The sequence below is a fragment of the Pristiophorus japonicus genome, chromosome 19 (assembly GCF_044704955.1).
Source record: "Pristiophorus japonicus isolate sPriJap1 chromosome 19, sPriJap1.hap1, whole genome shotgun sequence".
Taxonomy (NCBI): Eukaryota; Metazoa; Chordata; class Chondrichthyes; family Pristiophoridae; genus Pristiophorus; species Pristiophorus japonicus.
This window is the reverse complement of record NC_091995.1, coordinates 16,593,278-16,617,581: the sequence shown is the minus strand read 5'-3', so window position 1 is coordinate 16,617,581 and position 24,304 is coordinate 16,593,278. Positions and strand designations below refer to the sequence as shown.

The 24,304-nt window shown below is 43.8% G+C and overlaps 1 protein-coding gene across 5 annotated transcripts in view; it reads right to left on the bottom strand.

The window, feature by feature from the left end:
• Window positions 1–24,304, bottom strand: part of LOC139229752 (protein PRRC2A-like) — a 182,332-nt gene that overhangs the window by 82,304 nt on the left and 75,724 nt on the right. For all 5 annotated transcript variants that reach the window (XM_070861308.1, XM_070861311.1, XM_070861312.1 and 2 more), the window contains exons 3-6: window positions 16,525–16,702; window positions 12,431–12,551; window positions 10,949–11,021; window positions 392–535 (exon numbers count right to left, since the gene is read on the bottom strand). In XM_070861308.1, coding sequence (XP_070717409.1) covers window positions 392–535; window positions 10,949–11,021; window positions 12,431–12,551; window positions 16,525–16,702 — 516 coding nt within the window. The remainder of the gene's footprint in view (window positions 1–391; window positions 536–10,948; window positions 11,022–12,430; window positions 12,552–16,524; window positions 16,703–24,304) is intronic.

The window sequence follows — 24,304 nt, the reverse complement described above, 5'->3', positions numbered from 1 at the left end:
CACTTTGGGTAACGAAGTTCTTCCTGACATAACCAGTGATCCCTTCTGTAAAGTGAAGGTCTGTGTGAACTCTACATGAAGACGGGAGTGAATATGGCTGCACCGCTCTTGCAGTCGAGTAGCCTGCCAACACTCCTCTTCAAGGGTCACACATGAATAATCCTGGCGAAGAACTGGAGGACACCCAGTGGCTTTGATTGCTGTCCCAAACCACATCATCTCATGTATTATAAGCAATTATAAGTTTTAGAGAAGACCACGTTACTCCGCGTGACCAATGCCGCAGTATTAAAAAATGGTTTGGAGATCCTCTGTAGTTGAAACATAAAAATTTCACACTTTGTCCATACTTCAAACCAAAAAAATGATACAACTACAAAACCCATCTTACTTTGAGGGCGGAGGCTTGGTCCTGGCCCATACGACTGATCTGCAATGTCCCTTTCTCTGCCAACTTTGTCCTGATCTCCAGCCGCTTGCAGGGTTGGAAATTCCTCGCGAGAGAATGGCGACTGTTGGTTTGATCCCTTTCCACCTGAACACAAGAGGTTTCCATTAAAAATCATTCCAAGTGAGGCACCCATTCCAGCAGACAAGTTCCTTTCAAGTTAAAATTTCTCAAAGCACTTTACGCAGTGATCCTCTTTATAGAATCATAGAACGATACCGCACAGAAAGAGGCCATTCGGTCGTTCAATCCTGAACTGGCTCTTTGGTAGAGATATCCAATTAGTCCCACTTCCCTGCTCTTTCCCCACAGACCTATAATGTTTTCCCTTTCAAGTATTTATCCAATTCCCTTTTGAAAATTACCATTGAATTTGCTTCCAGCACCCTTTCAGGCAGTGCACTGTAAAAACTGTAATGGCCGTTACATTTCCCAATGTCTCATTACACCAGCAATTTTTAACAAATGGCAAGGAGGCAGATAATCAATTGACATTTAGTTTTACACTCTGATGAGGGAGGAATATTGCCGAGGACACAAGAGCTCCTTGCTCTTCAAGTAGTGCCAGGGAATCTTCAACCACACACAATAGGAAGGTTGCACCTCGGCTTGTGCATCATCATCATCATCATCATGGGAAGTCTCTTGAGATCGAGGAAGACTTGCTTCCACTCAGTTCTCAGGTGACTGTACAGTCCAATACGGGAATTACAGTCTCTGTCAGTGGTGGGATAGTCATTGAAGGAACGGGTGGGTGGGGGAGTCTGGTTTGCCGCACGCTCCTTCCGCTGCCTGTGCTTGTTTTCTACATGCTCTCGGCGACGAGACTCGAGGTGTTCAGTGCCCTCCCAGATGCTTGTCCTCCACTTAGGGTGATCTTTGGCTAGGGATTCCCAGGTGTCGGTGGGGATGTTGCACTTTATCAAGGAGGCTTTGAAGACATCCTTGAAACATTTCCTCTGCCCACCTGGGGATCGCTTGCCGTGTAGGAGTTCAGAGTAGAGCATTTGCTTTGGGACTCTCGTGTCGGGCATGCGGACAATGTGGCCCGCCCAACAGAGCCGGTAGAGTGTGGTCAGTGCTTCAATGCTGGGGAGGTTGGCCTGATTGAGAACAGAGACGTTGGTGCGTGTATCCTCCCAGGGGATTGGCAGGATTTTGTGGAGACAATGTTGGTAGTATTTCTCCAACAATTTGAAGCATCTACTGCATATGGTCCACGTCAGCCATATAGGAGGGTGGGTATCACTACAGCCCTCTAGACCATAAGCTTGGTGCCAGATTCGAGGTCCTGGTCTTTGAACACCCTCTTCCTCAGGCGACCGAAGGCTGCGGTGGCACACTGGAGGTGGGTCAGGTTGGTGGAGGTCCTTTGTTTTACGGATGTTTAGTCTACAACCCGTACTTTCGTACGCCTTGGTGAAGACGTTGACGATGACTTGGGAGTTCAGCCTCTGAATGACACTTGCGTCTGCGCACATCCGTGTACTGTTGTTCGATGACAGAGGATGGAACGGTCTTGGATCTAGCCTGGAGACGACGAAGGTTGAACAGGTTCCCACTGGTTCTATAGTTTAGTTCCACTCCAGCGGGGAGAATATTGAGCGCAAGCATTGCAGCAAGGAAGATCGAGATGAGGGTTGGCGTGATGACGCAGCCTTGCTTGACCCCGGTCCAGACATGGATTGGGTCTATGGTGGATCCGTTGGTCAGGATCAGTGCTTGCATGTCGCCGTGGAGCAGGCAGAGAATGACGACAAACTTTTGGGGACAGCCGAAAAGGAGGACGCTCCATAGTCTCTTGCAGGTAACACTGTCAAAGGCCTTTGTAAGATCAAAGGCGACTAGGGTTGGTGCTGTTCCCTGCATTTCTCTTGCAGTTGTCGCGCCATGAAATCATGACCGTTGTACCCCGTAGTGGGCGGAATCCGCATTGTGACTCTTGGAGGAGCTCTTCAGCCACAGGGAGAAGACGGTTGAGGAGCATTCTAGCGATGACTTGCCTAGTGGCCGGCAACAGGGAGATTCCTCTGCAGTTGCCGCAGTAGGACATTTCCCCTATTTTAAAGATGGTCACGATTACGGCATCTCAGATTTCCAGGCATGCATTCTCCGTACAGATGAGAAAGGTTATGCATTCGCACCAGTAGTGCCTCTCCGCCATACTTTAGTGCCTCAGCGGGGATTCCATCTGCTTTGTGCATCACCCAAAGGACAGCCCCTCCAACAATACATTGACGTGTCTGCCAGATTATGCTTGCAAGTCCTGATGCAGGGCCTCAACCCACAACCTGCTGAGCCAGATGAGAGCAAGCAGAGTTGACACATATAAAATGAAGTCAGTCTGAGGCAGTGCAAATAAGAACACAAGAACATAAGAATTAGGAGCAGGAGTAAGTCATTCAGCCTCTCGAGCCTACTCTGCCATTCAATAAGATCATGGCTGATCTACTACCTCAACTCTACTTTCCTGCTCTATCCCCATATCCCTCGATCCCCTTAATATTCAAAAATCTATTGATCTCTGTCTGGAATATACTTAACAGCTGAGCACCCACACACAGCCCTTTGGAGCAGAGAATTCCAAAGATTTACCACCCGCTGAGTGAAGACATTTCTCATCAGTCCTAAATGGCTGACCCCTTATTCTGAGACTGTGACCCCTGGTTCTAGACTCCCCAGTAGGGGAAACATCCTCCCTGCATCTACCCTATCAAGCTTCAAGAATTTTGTATGTTTCAATAAGATCACCTCTCATTCTTCTAAACTCTAGAGAATATAGGCCTAGTCTACTCAATCTCTCCTCATGGGATATTCCCACCATCCAGGAATCAGTCTGGTGAACCTCCATTGCACTCCCTCTATACCAAGTATATTCTTCTACCAAAACTGTACACAATACTCCAAGTGTGGTCTCACCAGGGCCCTATATAATTGCAGTACGATATCTTTACTCTTATATTCAAATCCTCTTGTAATAAAGGCCAACATACCATTTGCTTTCTTAATTACTTGCTGTACCTGCATGCGAACTTTGTGATTCGTGTACAAGGTCACCCAGGTCCCTCTGAACACAAAATCTCTCACCGTTTAAATAATGCACTGTTTTTCTATTTTTTCTACCAAAGTGAATAACCACATTATATTCCATTTCCCATTTCTTGCATATTCTCTTAGCCTCTCTATATCCCCTTGGAGTCTCTGCATCCTCCTCACATTCCCACCTAGTTTTACATCAGCAGCAAACTTGGGTATATTACATTTGGTCCCCTCATCCAAATCATTGATATAGATTGTGAATAGCTGAGGCCCAAGCACTGATCCTTAACTATACACCACGAGTTACAGTCTGCCAACCTGAAAAGGACTCATTTATTCCTACTCTGATTTCTATCAGTTAACCAATCCTCAATCCATTCTAGTATATTATCCTCATCCCATGAGCCCTAATTTTGTTCAATAACCTCTTATCAAATGCCTCTGAAAATCAAAATACACATCCACTGACTTCCCCCCATCTATTCTACTGATTACAACCTCAAAAATCTCAGATTTGGCAAACATGATTTTCCTTTCACAAATCCATATTGACTCTGCCCAATTCTAATGGCCTGAAATCCCGGCCTCCCCAGGTCCGTATGGAGTTTCTACAGATCCAGAAAGGCATCGGAAAAGCCGGTTTTCAGCTCGGAGAGGCGGGAGTCCGGGGAGCAGCGTCGGAGAAGTCTATAAAAGGCCCACACTCGAGGAGTTTGGAAAGGCGGGAGTCCGGAAAGGCCTATAAAAGGCCAGCTGGTGCAGCTGCAGCAGGAGCAGAAGGTAAACAAAGTAGAAAGAAATCGAAAGATGACATCACAGGCAAGAGGGTAAGTGATTGGTGAGTAGTTTTTCTTTTCCTTATCAGTAGGTAACCGTTATCATTGTTGTTGCCAAATTAAGTTAAGTTATGGCAGGAGAGCTCGGACACGTGTTATGCTCCTTCTGTGCTATGTGGGAACTCGGACGCTTCCAGTGTCCTTGACGACTACACGTGCGGGAAGTGTGTCTTGCTGCAGTTCCTGACAGACCGGACTGCGGCACTGGAGCTGCGGGTGGATTCATTCTGTGGCATCCACGATGCTGAGGATATCGTGCATAGCACGTTTAGTGAGTTGGTCAGACCACAGGTAAAGGTTACACAGACAGATAGGGAATGGATGACCAACAGGAACAGCAGTGGAAAGAAGGTAGTGCAGAGGTCCCTGCAGTCATCCCACTCCAAAACAGATACACCGTTTTGGGGGGGGGGGGGGGAAGGAAGACTCATCAGGGGAAGCAACAGCCAAAGTCCATGGCACCGTGGGTGGCTCTGCTGCACAGGAGGGCAAGAAAAAGAGTGGGAGAGCTATAGTGGCAAGGGATTGTATTGTAAGGGGAATAGATAGATGTTTCTGCAGCCACAATCGAGACTCCAAGATAGTATGTTGCCTCCCTGGTGCAAGGGTCAAGGAGCGTTGCAGGACATTTTGGAGCGGGAGGGTGAACAGTCAGTTGTCGTGGTACATATAGGTACGAACGGTATAGGTATAAAACGGGATGAGGTCCTACAAGATGAATTTAGGGAGCTAGGAATTAAATGAAAAAGTAGGACCTCAAAAGGTAGCAATCTCAGGATTGCTAACAGTGCCACGTGCTAGTCAGAGTAGGGATCGCAGGATAACTCAGATGAATAAGTGGCTTGAGGAGTGGTGCAGAAGGGAGGGATTCAAATTCTTGGGACATTGGAACCGGTTCTGGGGAAGGTGGGACCAGTACAAACCGGATGGTATGCACCTGGGCAGGACCGGAACCAATGTCCTAGGGGGAGTGTTTGCTAGTGCTATTGGGGAGGAGTTAAACTAATATGGCAGGGGGATGGGAACCTATGCAAGGAGACAAAAGGAAGTAGAATGGGGCAGAAGCAAAAGATAGAATGAAGAAAAGTAAAAGTGGAGTGCAGAGAAACCCAAGGCAAAAATCAAAAGGGGGCACAATTCAGCAAAATTCCAAAAGGGCAAAGTGTGTTAAAAAGACAAGCCTGAAGGCTCCGTGCCTCAATGCGAGGAGTATTCGTAATAAGGTGGACGAATTACAGGCAACAATTAAATGATGATATAATTGGCATCACGGAGACATGGCTCCAGGTTGACCAAGGCTGGGAACTCAACATCCAGGAGTATTCAACATTCAGGAAGGATAGAGAGAAAGGAAAAGGAGGTGGGGTAGCGTTGCTCGTTAAAGAGGAAATTAACACAATAGTAAGGAGGGGCATGAGCTTGGATGATGTGTGGGTGGAGCTGCGGAATACCAAAGGGCAGAAAACACCAGTGGGAGTTGTGTACAGACCACCAAACAGTAGTAGTGAGGTTGGGGACAGCATCAAACAAGAAATTAGGGACACGTGCAATAAAGGTACAGCAGTTATCATGGGCGACATTAATCTACATATAGATTGGGTTAACCAAACTGGTAGCAATACGGTGGAGGAGGATTTCCTGCAGTGTATTAGGGATGGTTTTCTAGACCAATTTGTTGCGGAACCAACTAGAGGGCTGGCCATCCTAGACTGGGTGTTGTGTATTGAGAAAGGACTAATTAGCAATCTTGTTGTGCGAGGCCCCTTGGGGAAGAGTGACCATAATATGGTAGAATTCTTTATTAAGCTGGAGAGTGACACAGTTAATTCAGAGACTAGGGTCCTGAACTTAAGGAAAGGTAACTTCGATGGTATGAGGCGTGAATTAGCTAGAATAGACTGACAAATTATATTTAAAGGGTTGATGGTGGATAGGCAATGGCAAATATTTAAAGATCACATAGATGAACTTCAACAATTGTACATCCTTGTCTGGAGTAAAAATAAAACGGGGAAGGTGGCTCAACCGTGGCTAACAAGGGAAATTAAAGATAGTGTTAAATCCAAGGAAGAGGCATATAAATTGGCCAGAAAAAGCAGCAGGCCTGAGAACTGGGAGAAATTTAGAATTCAGGAGAGGAGGACAAAGGGTTTAATTAGGAGGGGGAAATAGAGTATGAGAGCAAGCTTGCTAGGAACATAAAAACTGACTGCAAAAGCTTCTATAGATATGTGAAGGGAAAAAGATTAGTGAAGACAAATGTAGATCCCTTGCAGTCAGATTCAGGTGAATGTATAATGGGGAACAAAGAAATGGCAGACCAGTTGAACAAATACTTTGGTTCTGTCTTCACGAAGGAAGACACAAATAACCTTCTGGAAGTACTAGGGGACCAGGGTCTAGTGAGGAGGAGGAACTGAGGATATCCTTATTAGACGGGAAATTGTGTTCGGGAAATTGATGGGATTGAAGGCCAATAAATCCCCGAGGCCTGATAAGTACTCTGGGATGCAGACTAAGGAAGCGGCCATAGAAATAGTGGATACATTGGTGATTATTTTCCAATAGTCTATCGACTCTGGATCAGTTCCTATGGACTGGAGGGTAGCTAATGTAACACCACTTTTGAAGAAAGGAGGGAGAGAGAAAACTGGTAATTATAAACCAGTTAGCCTAACATCAGTAGTGAGGAAAATGTTGGAATCAATTATTAAAGATGAAATAGCAATGCATTTGGAAAGCAGTGATAGGGTCGGGTCCAAGTCAGTGTGGATTTATGAAAGGAAAATCATGTTTGACAAATTTTCTGGAATTTTTTGAGGATGTAACTAGTAGAGTGGATTTGGTGTACTTGGACTTTCAAAAGGCCTTTGACAAGGTTCCACGCAAGAGATTGATGTGCAAAATCAAAGCACATGGTATTGGGGGTAATGTACTGACATGGATAGAGAACTGGTTGGCAGACAGGAAGCAGAGAGTCGGGATAAATGGGTCCTTTTCAGAATGGCAGCCAGTGACTAGTGGGGTGCCACAGGGCTCAGTGCTGGGACCCCAGCTATTTACAATATACATTAATGATTTAGATGAAGGAATTGAGTGTAATATCTCCAAGTTTGCAGATGACACTAAACTGGGTGACGGTGAGCGCTGTGAGGAGGACGCCATTAGGCTGCAGGGTGACTTGGACAGGTTAGGTGAGTGGGCAAATGTATGGCAGATGCAGTATAATGTGGATAAATGAGAGGTTATCCACTTTGGGGGCAAAAACACGAAGGTAGATTATCTGAATGTCAGCAGATTAGTAAAAGGGGAGGTGCAATGAGACCTGGGTGTCATGGTTCATCAGTCAATGAAAGTTGGCATGCAGGTACAGCTGGCGGTGAAGGCGGCAAATGGTATGTTGGCCTTCATTGCTCGGGGATTTGAGTATAGGAGCAGGGAGGTCTTACTGCAGTTGTACAGAGCCTTGGTGAGGCCTCACCTGGAATATTGAGTTTAGTTTTGGTCTCCTAATCTGAGGAAGGACGTTCTTGCTACTGAGGGAGTGCAGCGAAGGTTCACCAGACTGATTCCTGGGATGGTTGGACTGACATGAGAGACTGGATCAACTGGGCCTTTACACACTGGAGTTTAGAAGGATGAGGGGATCTCATAGAAACCTAACAGATTCTGACGGGACTGGACAGGTTAAAGATGCAGGAAGAATGTTCCCAATGATGGGGAAGTCCAGAACCAGGGGACACAGTCTTAGGATAAGGGGTAAGCCATTTAGGACTGAGATGGGGAGAAACTTCTTCGGAGTTGTTAACCTGTGGAATTTCCTACCGCAGAGAGTTGTTGATACCAGTTCATTGGATATATTCAAGAGGGAGTTAGATATGGCCCTTACGGCTAAAGGGATCAAGGGGTATGGAGAGAAAGCAGGAAAGGGGTACTGAGGGAATGATCAGCCATGATCTTACTGAATGGTAGTGCAGGCTCAAAGGGCCGAATAGCCTACTCCTGCACCTATTTTCTATGTTTCTATGCGCTGAAAACCGGCTTTTCCGATCTGTCAAGTTTCTGGCTCGACAGATCTCGTGCATATCGGGAGCGAGGACATTTGCAAGGGCAGCAAATGTCCTCAAAACTCTTGCGCCTGATAAAAAAACAGGCGCATAGCCTACATTTACAGGCATAAGAGTTTTAAAATCATTGCAAAATAAAATTTTTAAAACACGTTATTGTTAAAAATCCTCCCCATTACGGCAAGTTTATTTTAAACCATAATTAAAAAGACAAAAAAATCAGAAATATATATATTTTTTAAAAATACATAAATAACTAATTTAAATTAATAAAAATGTTGTGCATTTTTTCTATCTTTTATTATTGGTTATTAGTGTTTGGGGTAGGGGGGGTGGGGTGGTGTATATTCTCATTCATAATAATGGGAACTCCAACTTACGGAGAATGAGAATATACACCTGATTCGTTGCCCAGAGCCAGAGGACTCCAAGCTCCAGGTCTGCACATGCGCTATGACGTGCAGTCAGGAGAGGCCTCAGGACCGGGATCTCGCGTGGCCGCAGCAGCTTCAAGTAGGTGGGCATCTTTTATCAATAATCTATTCGAACGCCCGCGGGAAGGAAAAACCGGGATTTCTGGGCCATTATTATTTTGTAAGTGCCTGTTACCACGTCCTTAATAGATTCGAGCATTTTCCCTACTACTGATGTCAGGCTAACTGGTCTGTAGTTCCCTCCCTCCTTTTTAAAAAAAATAGCCGGGTTACATTTGCTACTTTCCAATCCGCAGGAACTTTCATAGAATCTATGGAATCTTGGATGACGACAACCAATGCATCCACTATCTCTATAGCCACCTCTTTCAAAACCCTAGGATGTAGGTCATCAGTTCTAGGGGATTTATCAGCTTTCAGTCGCATTAATTTCTCCAGTACTATTTTTGTACTAATACTAATTTCTTTCAGTTCCGCATTCTCGCTGGACCCTTGGTTCTCCACTATTTCCGAAAGATTTTTGCGTCTTCTTCCATGAAGACAGACACTAAGTATTTGTTTAATTTTTCTGACATTTCCCTATTATAATTTCTCCTGTCTCAGCTGTAAGGGACCCACATTTATTTTCGCTAATCTTTTCCATTTTACATACCTATAGAAACTTTTACGGTCTATTTTTCTGTCTCTTGCTAGTTTACTCTCATTCTATTTTCCCTTTATCAATTTTCACCTGTTTTGGTGAATTCTAAAATCCTCCTAATCCTCAGGCTTACTGCCCATTTTGACAAAATTATAAGCCTCTTCCTTTGATTTAATACTATCTTTATCTTATTAGTCACAGTTGGACCACTTTTCCAAATACCAACCAATAGTTATGAATTCAAATTTGAAAAAAAATTTAAACAGTGGAAGACAAGGCCTCAAACCAGTATGCAAGTTTCTTCAGACTGAACTATATAGTTAGATGATTTTTAAAATTTTATTATTAACATGCAGTCTCAACACAGGGCCAGGCCTCAATATTCGATGTGTTAGCCGTCAGATTAGATCTTGGATTCTTTTTTAAATAAACATGCAGGCTCAATGAGAGGTCAAGCCTTAATATTAGATATTCTTTCTGAACAAGTCTGATGGAACTGTATTTATTTGAATGCGAAAGTCGTTTTTTTTTTAAATAGTACTCACCTGTACACCAGGCAACATCGCCACTATAGTAAAACCAGCCAATCAGGCCACAACATTATGACATCACAATAGTATCTGATCATAATTTCAGGGTTACTATTTCTTGTTTAAAAGAAATACCGAGATGCACAAATTGGGTTAAACAATCTTTCATTTCTTGGATTAGGTGGCGCAGTGGCTTAGATTGTTTACTTCTGGGACCAAGGTTCATATCCATCGAACACAAAATCAGTACCAGTTCCGACCTCACTCAAAAGCGGCTGAGGGAAATGGAAAAGTGGCATAATAGAAGATGATCTTACAAGGCTGAGGGAAACATGACTCGGGCAGAATATAAGAGCTTTGCCCTGCATTGTCACTGTTCTGTACCTGACCTAGGAGTGTCAAATTGGAAAGTGATGCATTCCCAGCACGTTGAGCATGGAATTCTCAAACAACAAATGTCCTTCCATCTATAAAAGGGACCTCGTTTAAATCCAACCCTCAATGAGATTACAAGTCCATCACAATCTCTCAATTGTACGGATATCAGCTTCAGCAAGTCTTGCCCTATTCATTATGGGCAAAGGCCTGCAGCACAAACACTTACCTTAATTTGTTGAATTATGGGCATGAGGGTGGAAATGGAAACAATTGCCCTCGAATAACACGCAGTACAGCACATGGAGACACTTCAACAATGCACAATGCTACACCGTGCTGCCATAAACTTTTCCTGCTATCTCCTAGCTGAGGAACTCGGTCAAAATCTGATGTCAAACAACTCTAAAGATGGGCTAACAAAGTGGAATCTTCAATTCTCAATTACCAGCACCTCCATTGGAAAACCAAAATATTTAACACACTGCCAAGATGTACAGCAGAATTGTATGTCCACCACCACCAGTTACTAATCACTCAACTTACACATAGAATTTTGGCAGGTTGATTTGAACTCACCATCTCCTTGTGCACCATGTGTAACGCTCGCCTGTGCCCAGGATTTTGTTCCGCCTTGTGCTGAAGGGGTGGCCTGCATTTAACAGAGAAACAAATACGTTGGCTATTTACTCAACTTCTTGCACAATTGTTTTTGGCTGCCTTCTTACAATGCAGTTTACTCAAACATCACAGGCCCTTTCAACGTGTCGGAGTTGACAAGACTGGCTATTTGCTCGCAGACTGCAGCAACAGCTGAGCAGATAGCCAGAGATGCAACCAGAAAGAGTAACAATTGGTCGGAGGGGGTGGGGGAAAAAAAAAAGAGATCGATAGATAATCAGGGACTATTTTGGGATTTCACAGAATCTTACAGCACAGAGGAAGATGGTCGACCCATCGTGCCTGCTCTTTGAAAGAGCTATTTAATTAGTCTCCCTCCTCCACTTTCCCCATACCATATAAATTTTGCCTTTCCCAGTATATATCCAATTCCATTTTGAAAGTTACTATTGAATTTGCTTCCAGATCGTAACAACTCGCTGCGTAAACAAAATTCTCATCTCTCTCCTGGTTCTTTTGCCAATTATATTAAATCGGTGTCCTCTGGTTAATGACCCTCCCGCCAGTGGAAACAGTTTCTCTTTATTTACTCTATCTTTGAACACCTATTACATTTTCCCTCAACCTTCTCTGCTCCAAGGAGAATAATCACAGCTTCTCTAGTCTCCCCACATAACTGAAGTCCCTCATCCCTGGTATCATTCTTATAAATCTCCTTTCCACCCTCTCCAAGGAAGGTGCCAAAGAGGGAGCATAATATTATTTTTTTTAAATGAGGAGGTAGGGGCAAGTGCAGTGACTGTTAGCTAGGCAAATGCTGCACCATTCTGCATCAGCAATGTCTCAGAGAGACAAGAGGTGAAGGACCAGTTAACCATTTTTTTCAAAAAAGCAATTTTCTTTTTCACGCAGAGGGTGGGGGTCTGGAACTCTCAGCCTGAAAGGGTGGTAGAGACAGAAACCGTCACCACAGTTAAAAAGTACTTGAATGTGCACTTGAAGTAACCTACGAGCTACGGACCAAGAGGTGGAAAGTGGGATTAGGCTGGATAGCTCATTGTCGGCCGGCACGGACACGATGGGCCGAAATGGCCTCCTTCTGTGCTGTAAATTTCTGATTCTATAAATATTGGCCAAAAAAAGTGCGTTTCTTTGCTGTGGGCCTTTGGATATCCATCCAAACCACCAAAACAGGCAGACAAAACCTCAATTCAACATCTCATCACAAGCATGACACCTCCCAATGACTCAGCACTTCCCCATCACACACTGGAGCATCAGCCTAGGCTGGGGGCTCAAATTCTGGTACAGGGTTTAAACTTGCAATCACCTGAGCCAAGCTCACCACCTTTTTTGAAAAAGACCATCTCCATTTTATCAAACAAATATTAAACAAGGTGTTGTTGGGATGTCCCAAAGCGAGCCACAAGCACCACCTACCTCCGGTGGAGCTGCTACCACTGCTGTTGCTGCCACTGGACGTTTCGGCTGACTGGAGCCAGACGTCTGTGAAGCCGGCAGCAGCTGCGATTCCGGCTGCTGAGGTGTCGATGCATCGGTACTGAAAAAAAGTGACAAAGCTGAAACGCTGAACAGATTTTCGCCCACCACAAACTTTACCACTCAAAATTGTACTACAGGGGGGAAAAAAACACATTATTACGAGAAATGACGGTACTTTAAAAAAAAATTGAGGAGGAAGGAGAACGGCCAAGAACTACATTCTCCTTCCTCCTCAATTTTTAAAAAGTTACCAAGATTGAAAAGAAAAGAAAAGATGGGGAAAGTCCTTTAGTAATAAGGCAATGCCAAGTTTGGGGGGTTAAAAGCCTTGTAGCAGAAAAGGAGGGAGGTGAAGTGTTTCACAGTTTTGACGTAAATTCAAAAAATCAATTCAGTTTGAGGAGACTTAATTTCACAGGTTAGGGCAAAGGGAGGAGGAAGAGTGTGTAGGACACTGAATTTGCATGTTGCTCCAAATACAGAGGGACAGTGACCAGAGTCTTACTGTTAAAAACAGAAACAGATAATACAAGCATGGCTGCTGGTGGAAACATTTTAAATGTAAAACAAAAAGCATATGTTTTTTTTAATTCTTCCCCTTGGGCTATTGATCATTTCTTTTCTACCTCACTCCCTCCCAACAAAATGATTGAATTCAGTCATGCCATCACACCAGAAAACCTCCACGAATGGATGGAGAACAAAGCAGAAAACCCAAGCTGCAGCACCGGTAGTTTGATCAGATTAAATGATTGCATGCACAGCTGCAGGTTTGCTTCCACAACTGCTCGTTATAGCACTTCCCCACTTTATTCAGCAAGGCCAGTCCTACGGACTTTGTAGTGAAAATAAACTGAGCTGCACAAATCAACCATGAACGAACCATGTATGAATTAAATGGGGCAGAAAAAAAACGCAGTCCTGAGTGGGAAACTAATAAAAAAAAGTCAGCACAGGATATAAGCAAGGTGATTTTTGCCCACCTTTTTCATCAAATGGATGTCCGAATACAAGCAATATGCTTAAAAATTGCCATATAAACTTCAGGCCAATTAACCCAATTAGAATTATGTAAAATAGAACAAAAGAACAAAAAAAGGACCTCCAATCTTCTCAGCCAGCATCTGAAAAAGGATTAAGTACAGACATCGATTGCATCAATTTAAAGCATGGTACTATTCAGGTGTGATTGGGTGGAATTTGGTTTTTGCTGCAACTGAAACACCCTGGACTGCATTTTAAGAGTTACAAAGATTTGATTTTTTTTTAAATTTCCGCTATCGCTCCATTTGCTAGTGTGCCAAACAGAAGAGGGCAGAGATGGCAATGGCATAAATAGAGGCGCAAATGTTTTGACATAATGCAGTATACCACAACAAACCTCTCATACTGGGAGGATTTGCATAAAAAGTCCCGGAGGCAGCAAAAATGCAGGTTTTTGAACGATAACCAGTCGCTTGCCCCGTTAATGGTGCACCAAACTTGCAGTAGGGAAGCATACTGGATGTACATCACAAGACTTTAAACATCAGCAGTGATTTAAAAAAAAATGCATTTCCCCCACAAAAAGCAATATACACTTGCCACCCAGCAAATCTAAGACCATAAATAGCTTTAACAAAGAAACAACATTTAAAAGAATCGCAGAGGAAATGGCCACATCACCTGTAAAATCATTTCATCCTCAAATCCCCAATAGAATTCTAGCGCAGTGGCAAGGGATCAGCATAGATACTTGCCAGTTCATGTTGACACACACAAATTTGCCCAGAGAAAGTGCCTGCAGGTGGTCTTTCAGCATTTCTGCCATATTCTGAACCTACTCTCCCAAATACAGTTGATCATTCAGGATGTTTAAGCAGATAGTTCAATTAAAAGTGATAAAGCAGAGACTTACAAAGTAATAGTGATAATTTTTTGTGTAGCATTCCATACTTGGTGGCAGCTCATAGATTAGTAGAATGTGTCTTGAGTTGACATTCGATATTCAGAATTTGCACCTTTATATTGTTAAGTGCAACATATATCAGGAGCACGTTGTGCATGTACCACTGATGGCACATTGCTAACATAAAACAACAAGAACAGTTAAGAATTTTAACTGGGAGAATTAGACCCGAGTGACTCTAAACAGTACCAAGATATATTAAGGGGCAGCAATTTTACAGTATGTAAACTTTTAAAGGAATGCATCAACAAGTGAAATTGTCCTGCTTGCTATCTTAATGAAGCTGTTCAAAATAGATGCGATTGCTGACTTTGTTAAAATAGCAAAGAATACAGGCGCAGCGTCGAGAATCCGGAATCCTCGGGACCGAGGCCGTTTCGGATTCCGGGCTTTTGATCGTCTTTCTGATGTCATGAATCCGGACACACACGAGCCCAGGTTCGGGCATTTCCGGAACATCAGAAAGGAGGAAGGGACCCCACCATGGCTGAGCCGTTCGGGCGGGCTGGGGAGGAGGCCCAAGGTTGGGCAGCGGCGGGGCCCCGATGTCGGCAGGGTCAACGGGTCCGGATTCTGGAACATGTTACGGATTCCGGACGACCCTGCCACCGATCGGTCCCGTAGTCCGTATTTCCAACACTACACCTGTATCACCGAAATGTTTAAAACAAATGGTAACAACAGCAGGGAGGAATTTGTAAGTATCAAGCAAATGCTTATTTAAAAGATCAATTATGGACGAGGAATGCTATTTGGCCGAGTTTAGCTCATCCGACCAGAATGACGCAAATTTTTCCATTGCAGCATCCAGGGCTTTATCACCTCCATTGCCTTATTCAGGAGCCCAATTCATGTATTAATCAGTGCGTTTGTGAAGAAACATTTCCTGATATCAGTCCAAAATTTGCAGCAACTTACCAAGCAACTTCCCTCGATGCTGCACCTCTATGCTTTTTAAAGTGTGAAATTTCACACACAACTCAAATGGGCTGCGCCACACGCGAAAACAAAATTGGGGAAACTTGTCGCCAAGGCTTCTTTCATAGCATCTCCCAAACCCATGATCTCTACCACCTAGAAGGACAAGGCGCATGGGAACAACCGCCTCCAAGTCACGCACCATCCTGACTTGGAAATACATCGGCTGTTCCTTCATCGCCGCTGGGTCAAAATCCTGGAACATTCTATGTAACAGCACTGTGGAAGCACCTTCACCACACGGACCGCAGCGGTTCAAGGCGGCGGCTCACCACCATCTTCTCAAGGGCAATCGATGATGGGCAAAAAAATGCTGGCCTCGCCAGCAACACCCACATCCCATCCCGTAAATGAATGTTTAAAATTTGCCGTTTACAAATTTAAACCAAATGAAAGTTAAATTCATCATGTCTCATTCCAGGACCTGACAACTGCTTATTTTGAACAGGAAATCAAGACTAACTAGAAACATAAGCAGAAACAGACAGAGATGAAGACTCATGAAAATGAATGGGCGGAGGAGAAATGCAAAGATGAACCAGATACAAGTCAGAAATATCTGGATTTCACACACGCAACCGAAGCTTTCAAGATTACGAAGGGAACCAATGCAAGCAAACTGTTCACCATGCCAAAGAGGTTATATATCAGACAACACAAATTAAAAATTAATTAGTCAGGAGTATGTGTGACAACAAACGTATTCTGCAAAACTATTGCTCAGAGTGAAAAAGTAAACCAGAGAGGCCAGTGAAGCAGACAGTACATTAGAGGCAATTAGATACCTTTATGCAGAGAAGGAAATGAGAGACATGGTGATAAGATTGTGAGTGGGGTTGATCAAAGAGAGGTGGCCTCAATGGGCCTATTGTTCTTTCCCTGATCCTAGAGCGTCTCCTGTTCCATCATCTGCTCCCATCCTTGTCCACTGTCTGCACAAGGTGGATAAGCTGGTGGTAAGATTCTAATATAATTTGAAGACTAAATAGTACTGGAAACCGTGGTTACAGAATATCAATAAAAGTGCATTATTAGCGTTACAAAAACAATAGCGCAGCCTCCGATCCAGAGGTTCTGCGGTAACGTACATGTCCAAAACGCTTACCTCTTTTGGTCTTGCGATTCTTGCTTGCTTGCCCATCCTGTTCCGTCTTTTGGTACTAATGAAATATTGGGGTCATTGCCTTTATTTTCTGCTTTTAAACTTGGCAGGTTTGCAGGGGGTGGCATGCGCCGAGCTGCGGCAACTTTACCGAGACTCTGCAATCCATGACGTGCGGTGACTGGCAAAGAGGTGGGGGGGGGGGGGGGGGGGGGAAACAAAGAAAGACAAAATGTAAGCAATCTCAGAACAGCTGCCTCTCAGAGAAATTATTGCAATGGAAATGGAGCGCAAAGACATAATGTCCTAAAACGAATCTCTCTGGGAAAATGAAAGGAATTACAAAAGCTCAGAGCTGCACAGAATATTAATCTGCACTAATGGTCTCCAGCTCTAACCACTAAAACACAAGGCACAACTGAGCCATATGGGCACCACCTTTACTCAGTTGGTTAATGGCGAGTACGTTCAAACAACAAACAAACGGCAGTGGAACATATGGGCTCCTTTTAAAATGGAGTTACAAACAACCCAAAATCCCCTCTTTTTTTTTCTGTCGACTTTTTAAAAAGTCTCAATTACTCCCCCGGAGAGTGGGAGTGACTCAGCTTTGATCCTGGGTTTGGGATGAGTATGTACACTTGGGCAAGAAAGCAGACACTTGCCTGGCACGAGAGGGGGGGGGGGGGCAATTAATTGCAGAACAGAAATGCTGCACTGGTGAAACCCTTCAAAAATCCTCGGATAGTGGAGACTGCCTTTAGCCTAAAACACCTTTTCTCCTTTCAGAATGGTCTTATTTTCCTGGGGAACTTAAAAGCCACCCTGAACTGACTGGCACTGAAAGGGTTCAAGGAGCAGAACTACACCACAGAATATCAGATTGAGCGATTAAAGCATTAGAAACACACAGTCACAGAACTAAAAAAAAAACACACCAAGCCAATCACACGACTTATCCAGACCAGACAAGGCAAAATAAAATGAAAGCAAAATTGTGTCAACAATTTTGGGTCTGCACTGGTTTCAGAGACATTAGCAACACAAGGAACCAATAACTCAGCTGATTAAAGACATTGCTTTGTGTGTCCATTCACATCAGGGCACTCTTCCAGCCTCACGATACAGCTGCACGGAAGTCAGGTTTAAAAAAAAATGCACTGAGTACTTTATCATGACTCTCAACTCTCTAAATGACTTCACATACAATTACTTTCTTTGAAGTGCAGTGAGCGTTGTGTAGGCACACGGGTAGAATGGAATGGCTGCCTGCTGCAGCTAAGGTTGCCAACCCTCCAGGACTGTCCTGGAGTCTCCAGGAATTGAAGATTGATCTGCAGTGAGCAATCCTGGAGAAAATTTATCAGAACATTAAAAACATTGCCAGGTTTTAAAAAAAATTATTTGAACACTTCAATTATATAAAAACGCTGGAGATGAAAGGAAAAAAGGGATTATTTGACTGAAGTTAAGAATCATCCATTCGGTTAATGAAGTGCCTGTTTGTTTCTCAATCAGCTTGGGAAGGCAGTGTGCCGTGAGGACAGACATGATGGTAGACCAATGGTAGAGGGTAGAGAAGAGATGGATGAAATCTCACCTCCAGGAAGGTATCCAACCCTACTTGCAGCCCTGTGATAACAATGATTAGTGACAGTTATAATTTATTATAAAAGTGGCTTAATTGGTAGGACTCTCCTCTGGATAGCTATGGCTTCAAGCCCCATTCCAGAACCTGGAACACATAATCCAGGCCAATACTCCATTGTTGAAGATGCCTGCTCCAGAGGAGATGTTAAATTAGGGCTCTGCTTGTCTGGCACATTCAGTCCCCTACTTGAACAGCAAGGAGCGCTCCTGATCAACATCTACCCCTCAACTACCACAACCAAAAACAGATTAATTGGTCATTCATCCCATTCTTTAGTTTAGGATTACTGCTGTAAGCAAAATGGCTGTACGTTTACCTGTAAAACAGCCATTAGACTTAAAATCATTAATTGCAGGAGACACTCTTTGAAATGCGGTAGGATGCAATATAATAGAACCAACCAGGGGACAGACTATCTTAGATCTAGTCCTGTGTAATGAGACAGGATTAATAAACAATCTCCTAGTAAAGGATCCCCTCAGAATGAATGATCATAGTATGATTGAATTTCAAATTCAGATGGAGGGTGAGAAAGTTGGATCTCTAACCAGCGTACTAAGCTTAAATAAAGAAGACTATGAAGGTATGAGGGCAGAGTTGGGGAGTGGACTGGGAAAATAGATTGAAGTGTAGGACGATTGATGAACAGTGGTGTACAGTTAGAAATATTTCACAACTCTCAAGAAAAATATATTCCAGTGAGGAGGAAAGGGTGTAAATGAAAAGATAGCCATCTGCGGCTAACTAAAGAAATAAAGGACTGTATCCAATTAAAAACAAGGGCATACAAAGTGGCCAAAATGAGTGGAAGGACAGAAGACTGGGAAACTTTTAAAAGCCACCAAAGAATGACTAAAAAAATGATTAAGGGAAGATAAACTATGACAGTAAACTAACACAAAATATAAAAACAGATAGCAAGAGTTTCTACAGGTATATAAAAAGGAAAAGGGTGGCTAAAGTAAATGTTGGTCCCTTAAAGGACGAGACTGGGGAACTAGTAATGGGGAACTAGTAATAGGGAACATGGAGATGGCAGAAACTCTGGACAAATATTTTGTATCAGTCTTTATGGTAGAGGACACCAACAATATTCTGATAGTCTAGGGGCTATGAGGGAGTGGGGGGGGGGGGGGAACTTAACACAATGACTAAGGAGATGGTACTCAGTAAGATAATGGTACTAAAGGCAGATAAATCCCCTGAATCGGATGGCTTGTATCCTCGGGTCTTAAGAGAAGTAGCGGCACGGATTGTGGATGCATTGGTTGTAATTTACCCAAATTCCCTGGATTCTGGGGAGGTCCCAGCAGATTGGAAAACTGCAAATGTAACGCCCTTATTTAAAAAAGGAGGCAGACAAAAAGCAGGAAACTATAGACCAGTTAGCCTAACATCTGTGGCTGGGAGAATATTGGAGTCCATTATTACAGAAGCAGTAGCCAGACATTTGGAAAAGCAAAATTCGGTCAGGCACAGTCAGCATGGATTTATAAAGGGGAAGTCATGTTTGACAAATCTGCTGGAATTCTTTGAGGATGGAACAGGGTGGATAAGGGGGAACCAGTGGATGTGGTGTATTTGGCCTGCCAGAAGGCATTTGACAAGGTGCCACATAAAAGGTTACTGCACAAGATAAAAGTTCACAGGGTTGGGGGTAATATATTAGCATGGATAGAGGATTGGCTAACTAACAGAGAGTCGGGATAAATGGTTCATTCTCTGGTTAGCAACCAGTAACTAGTGGAGTCCCGCAGGGATCAGTGCTGCGACTCCAACTATTTACAATCGATATTAACGACTTGGAAAAAGGGACTGAGTTTAACGTGGCCAAGTTTGCTGACGATACAAAGATGGGAGGAAAAGCAATGTGTGAGGAGGACACAAAAAATCTGCAAAAGGACAGACAGGTTAAGTGAGTGAGCCAAAATTTGGCAGATGGAGTATAATGTTGGAAAGTGTGAGGTCTTTGGCGAAAAAAAAAATCAAAGAGCAAGTTATTATTTAAATGGAGAAAGATTGCAAAATGCCGCAGTACAGCGGGACCTGGGAGTACTTGTGCATGAAACATAAAAGGATAGTATGCAGGTACAGCAAGTGATCAGGAAGGCCAATGGTATCTTGGTCTTTATTGCAAAGGGGATGGAGTATAAAAGCAGGGAACTCTTACTATAGCTATATAAGGTATTGGTGAGGCCACACCTGGAATACTGCATGCAGTTTTGGTTTCCATATTTACAAAAGGATATAATTGCTTTGGAGGCAGTTCAGAGAAGGTTCACTAGGTTGATTCGGGAATGAGGGGGTTGACTTATGAGGTAAGGTCGAGTAAGTTGGGCCTCTACTCATTGGAATTCAGAAGAATGAGGTGATCTTATCGAAACATATAAGATTATGGGGGGGGGGGCTTGACAAGGTAGACGCAGAGAGGATGTTTCCACTGATGGAGGAGAATAGAACGAGAAGGCACAATCTTCGAATAAGGGGCCGCCCATTTAAAACAGATGAGGAGAAATTTCTTCTGAGGGTTATAAATCTACGGAATTTGCTGCCTCAGAACTTTGGAAGCTGGGACATTGAATAAATTTAAAACAGAAATAAACAGTTTCTTAAACGATAAGGGGATAAGCAGTTTTGAGGAGCGGGCGGGGAAGTGGAGCTGAGTCCATGATCAGATCAGCTATGATCTTATTGAATGGCCAAGCAGGCTCGAGGGGCCATATGGCCTACTCCTGTTCATATTTCTTATGTTCTTATAAATGAAACTCCTGTTTATTACACCAGGCATCGTCCCATATATTCTGGGCAGCATACAAGGCTATTAATTTAACCTTGTTTTTCTCCTCTCCTGAAAGTGTAAATGCTTGCAGGCATACAGCCAGCCAATACAGAAGCAAGAGATTTGCTCATTATAACAGATTGAGGCCTTACCCACTGCCCACACATTTGTACATTTTTCAGAAGGAGTCATTGCAGGGACAAAGAAGCGTTTTAAAAATCCCCTCTCCCTCATTAGCCATGAAGCAGAGTCCAATTGCAATACCCACTGCTACTCTCGGGTGAGATCAACAAACTCAGTACGGACTTGCAATCCTCTGGCCTGTGAGGTTTGATACCACGCCACGTGGGTCATTTACTAACCAAGACATGGGGAGCAGGGAAGAAAGCAAAACAGATTGAGCTTTCTTCGACAGGTCTTCAGGAAGAGGACAAGCACCAAACAACAACAAGTTAGTGAATGAGGCACAGCCTGCCTGAAAGATGATGATTCATAAAATGAAAGGGAAGGGGCGGGGGGGCGGGAAGAACAGAGAAGGGGAAGAGAAAGATTATAAACCTAATAAATTTAAAATTACAACACTAGTGTGAACTTTATAATACAACAGTAACAGATGGCTGAGTGAGTTATGGCCCTGGACACAGTCCCAGACACCTGCTATTTTGTGTCATAAATACCATGCAAGTCCCAACAGTATAAAGTGAATTGCTCATGGGCTACAAATTAACAGGGCTATATAGCAATTCAGGCAGTAATTTTCCAGCTATACAGGCGTGTGTAATAGATACAGAATAGAAAAAGGTTTATAGTTTCCCAGTTTTCCAATGAAGACCAGACGGACATCTTGTTATTTCCAAGTTTTCCTTACAAAATAGTCTTATTTCAATGATACAGCAGGTCACAGGAAAATGATTGGAGTGAAAATGAATCCTATTACCCATGGACAAAACGGGGCCAATTTTAATTTAAATATTCTGTTTAAAATACTTCCCTCTTCCCACTAGCCAGGGTAGAGACAGACAACCTCCTGGCCCGCAGCTCTCGAACCACCCACGAGCAGTCTGGGCAAACTCGTGCAGAAAACCAAACTGGAATATCAAATTACACCAGTTAAAAGACACTTCATTTCTGGGAATTGGGTAGCAGTTCGGCTCTCAGCTCAGTGGTGAAAGTTGTCCATGTCTGCTGCATACAAGTAAAAGAAAGAACTTACATTTATATAGTGCCTTTCATGAGCTCAGGACATCCCAAAGCGCTTTACTGCCAATGAAGTATTTTTGAAGTGTAGTCACTGTTGTAATGTAGGAAACGTGGCAGCCAATTTGTGCACAACAAGCTCCCATAAAAAGCAATGTGAAAATGACCAGTTAATCTGTTGGTTTAGGGATAAATATTGGCCAGGACACCGGGGAGAAATCTTGTCAGAAACACGTCCACTAGAGAGCAGACTCGGCATCGGTTTAACGTCTCATCCTAAAGACAGCACCTCCGACAGTGCAGCGCTCCCTCAGCACAGCACTGAGAGTGTCAGTCTAAATTTTTGTGTTCAAGTCTCCTGCGTGGCACTTGAACCAACAACCTTCTGACTCAGAGGTGATGGTGCTACCCACTGAGCCACTGCTGACACACTAGTTCAGTGCTCAGGGAGTGCTGCACTGTTGGAGGTGCCATTGGAGTGACCCCACATGAAATGACTTTTGGGGCATAGAAACATAGAAAATAGGTGCAGGAGTAGGCCATTCGGCCCTTCGAGCTTGCACCACCAGTCAATAAGATCATGGCTGATCATTCACCTCAGTACTCCTTTCCTGCTTTCTCTCCATACCCCTTGATCCCTTTAGCTGTAATGGCCATATCTAACTCCCTCTTGAATATATCTAACAACTTTCTGCGGTAGAGAATTCCACAGGTTCACAACTTTGAGTGAAGTAGTTTCTCCTCATCTCAGTCCTAAATGACATACCCCTTATCCTCAAGACTGTGACCCCTGGTTCTGGACTTCCCCCAACATCGGGAACATTCTTCCTGCCTCTAACCTGTCCAATCCCATCAGAATTTTCTATGTTTCTATGAGAGCCCCTCATTTTTCCAAACTCCAGTGAATACAGGCCCAGTCAATCCAGTCTCTCCTCATATGCCAGTCCTGCCATCCTGGGAATCAGTCCAGTGAACCTTTGCTGCACTCCCTCAACAGCAAGATCGTCCTTCCTCAGATTAGATCATCAAAACTGAACACAGTATTCCAGGTGAGGCCTCACCAAGACCCTGTACAACTGCAGCAAGACCTCCCTGCTCCTATACTCAAATCCCCAAGCTATGAAGGCCAACAGACCATTTGCCTTCTTCACCGCCTGCTCTACCTGCATACCAACTTTCAACGACTGATGTACCATGACACTCAGGTCTCGTTGCACCTCGTTTTCCTAATCTGTCGCCATTCAGATAATATTCTGCCTTCCTGTTTTTAACCACCAAAGTGGATAACCTCACATTTATCCACATTATACTGCATCTGTTATGCATTTGCCCACTCAGCTAACCTGTCCAAGTCACCCTGCAGCCTCTTAGCATCCTCCTCAGCTCACACCACCACCCAGCTTAGTGTCATCTGCAAACTTAGAGATATTACATTCAATTCCTTAATTTAAATCATTGATGTATATTGTAAATAGCTGGGGTCCCAGCACTGAACCCTGCGGCAGCCCACTAGTCACTGCCTGCCATTCTGAAAAGGACCCGTTTATCCCGACTCTGCTTCCTGCCTGCCAACTAGTTCTCTATCCACGTCAATACATTACCCCCAATACCATGTGCTTTAATTTTGCACTAATCTCTTTTGATGGGAACTTGTCAAAAGCCCTTTGAAAGTCCAAATACACCACATCCACTGGTTCTCCCTTGTCCACTCTAGTAGTTACACCCTCAAAAAATTCTAGAAGATTTGTCAAGCACGATTTCCCTTTCATAAATCCATGCTGATTTGGACCGATCCGTTCACTGCTTTCCAAATGCGCTGCTATTTCATCTTTAGGAAAAGGGGAGGTGCAATGAGACCTGGGTGTCATGGTACATTAGTCATTGAAAGTTGGCATGCAGGTACAGCTGACGGTGAAGGCAGCAAATGGTATGTTGGTCTTCATAGCTAGGGGATTTGAGTATAGCAGCAGGGAGGTCTTGCTGCAGTTGTACACCAGGAATAGAGTGTTCAGTTTTGGTTTCCTAATCTGAGGAAGGACGTTCTTGCTATTGAGGGAATGCAGCGAAGGTTCACCAGACTGACTCCCGGGATGGCAGGACTGACATATCAGGAGAGACTGGATCGACTGGGCCTGTATTCACTGGAGTTTAGAAGG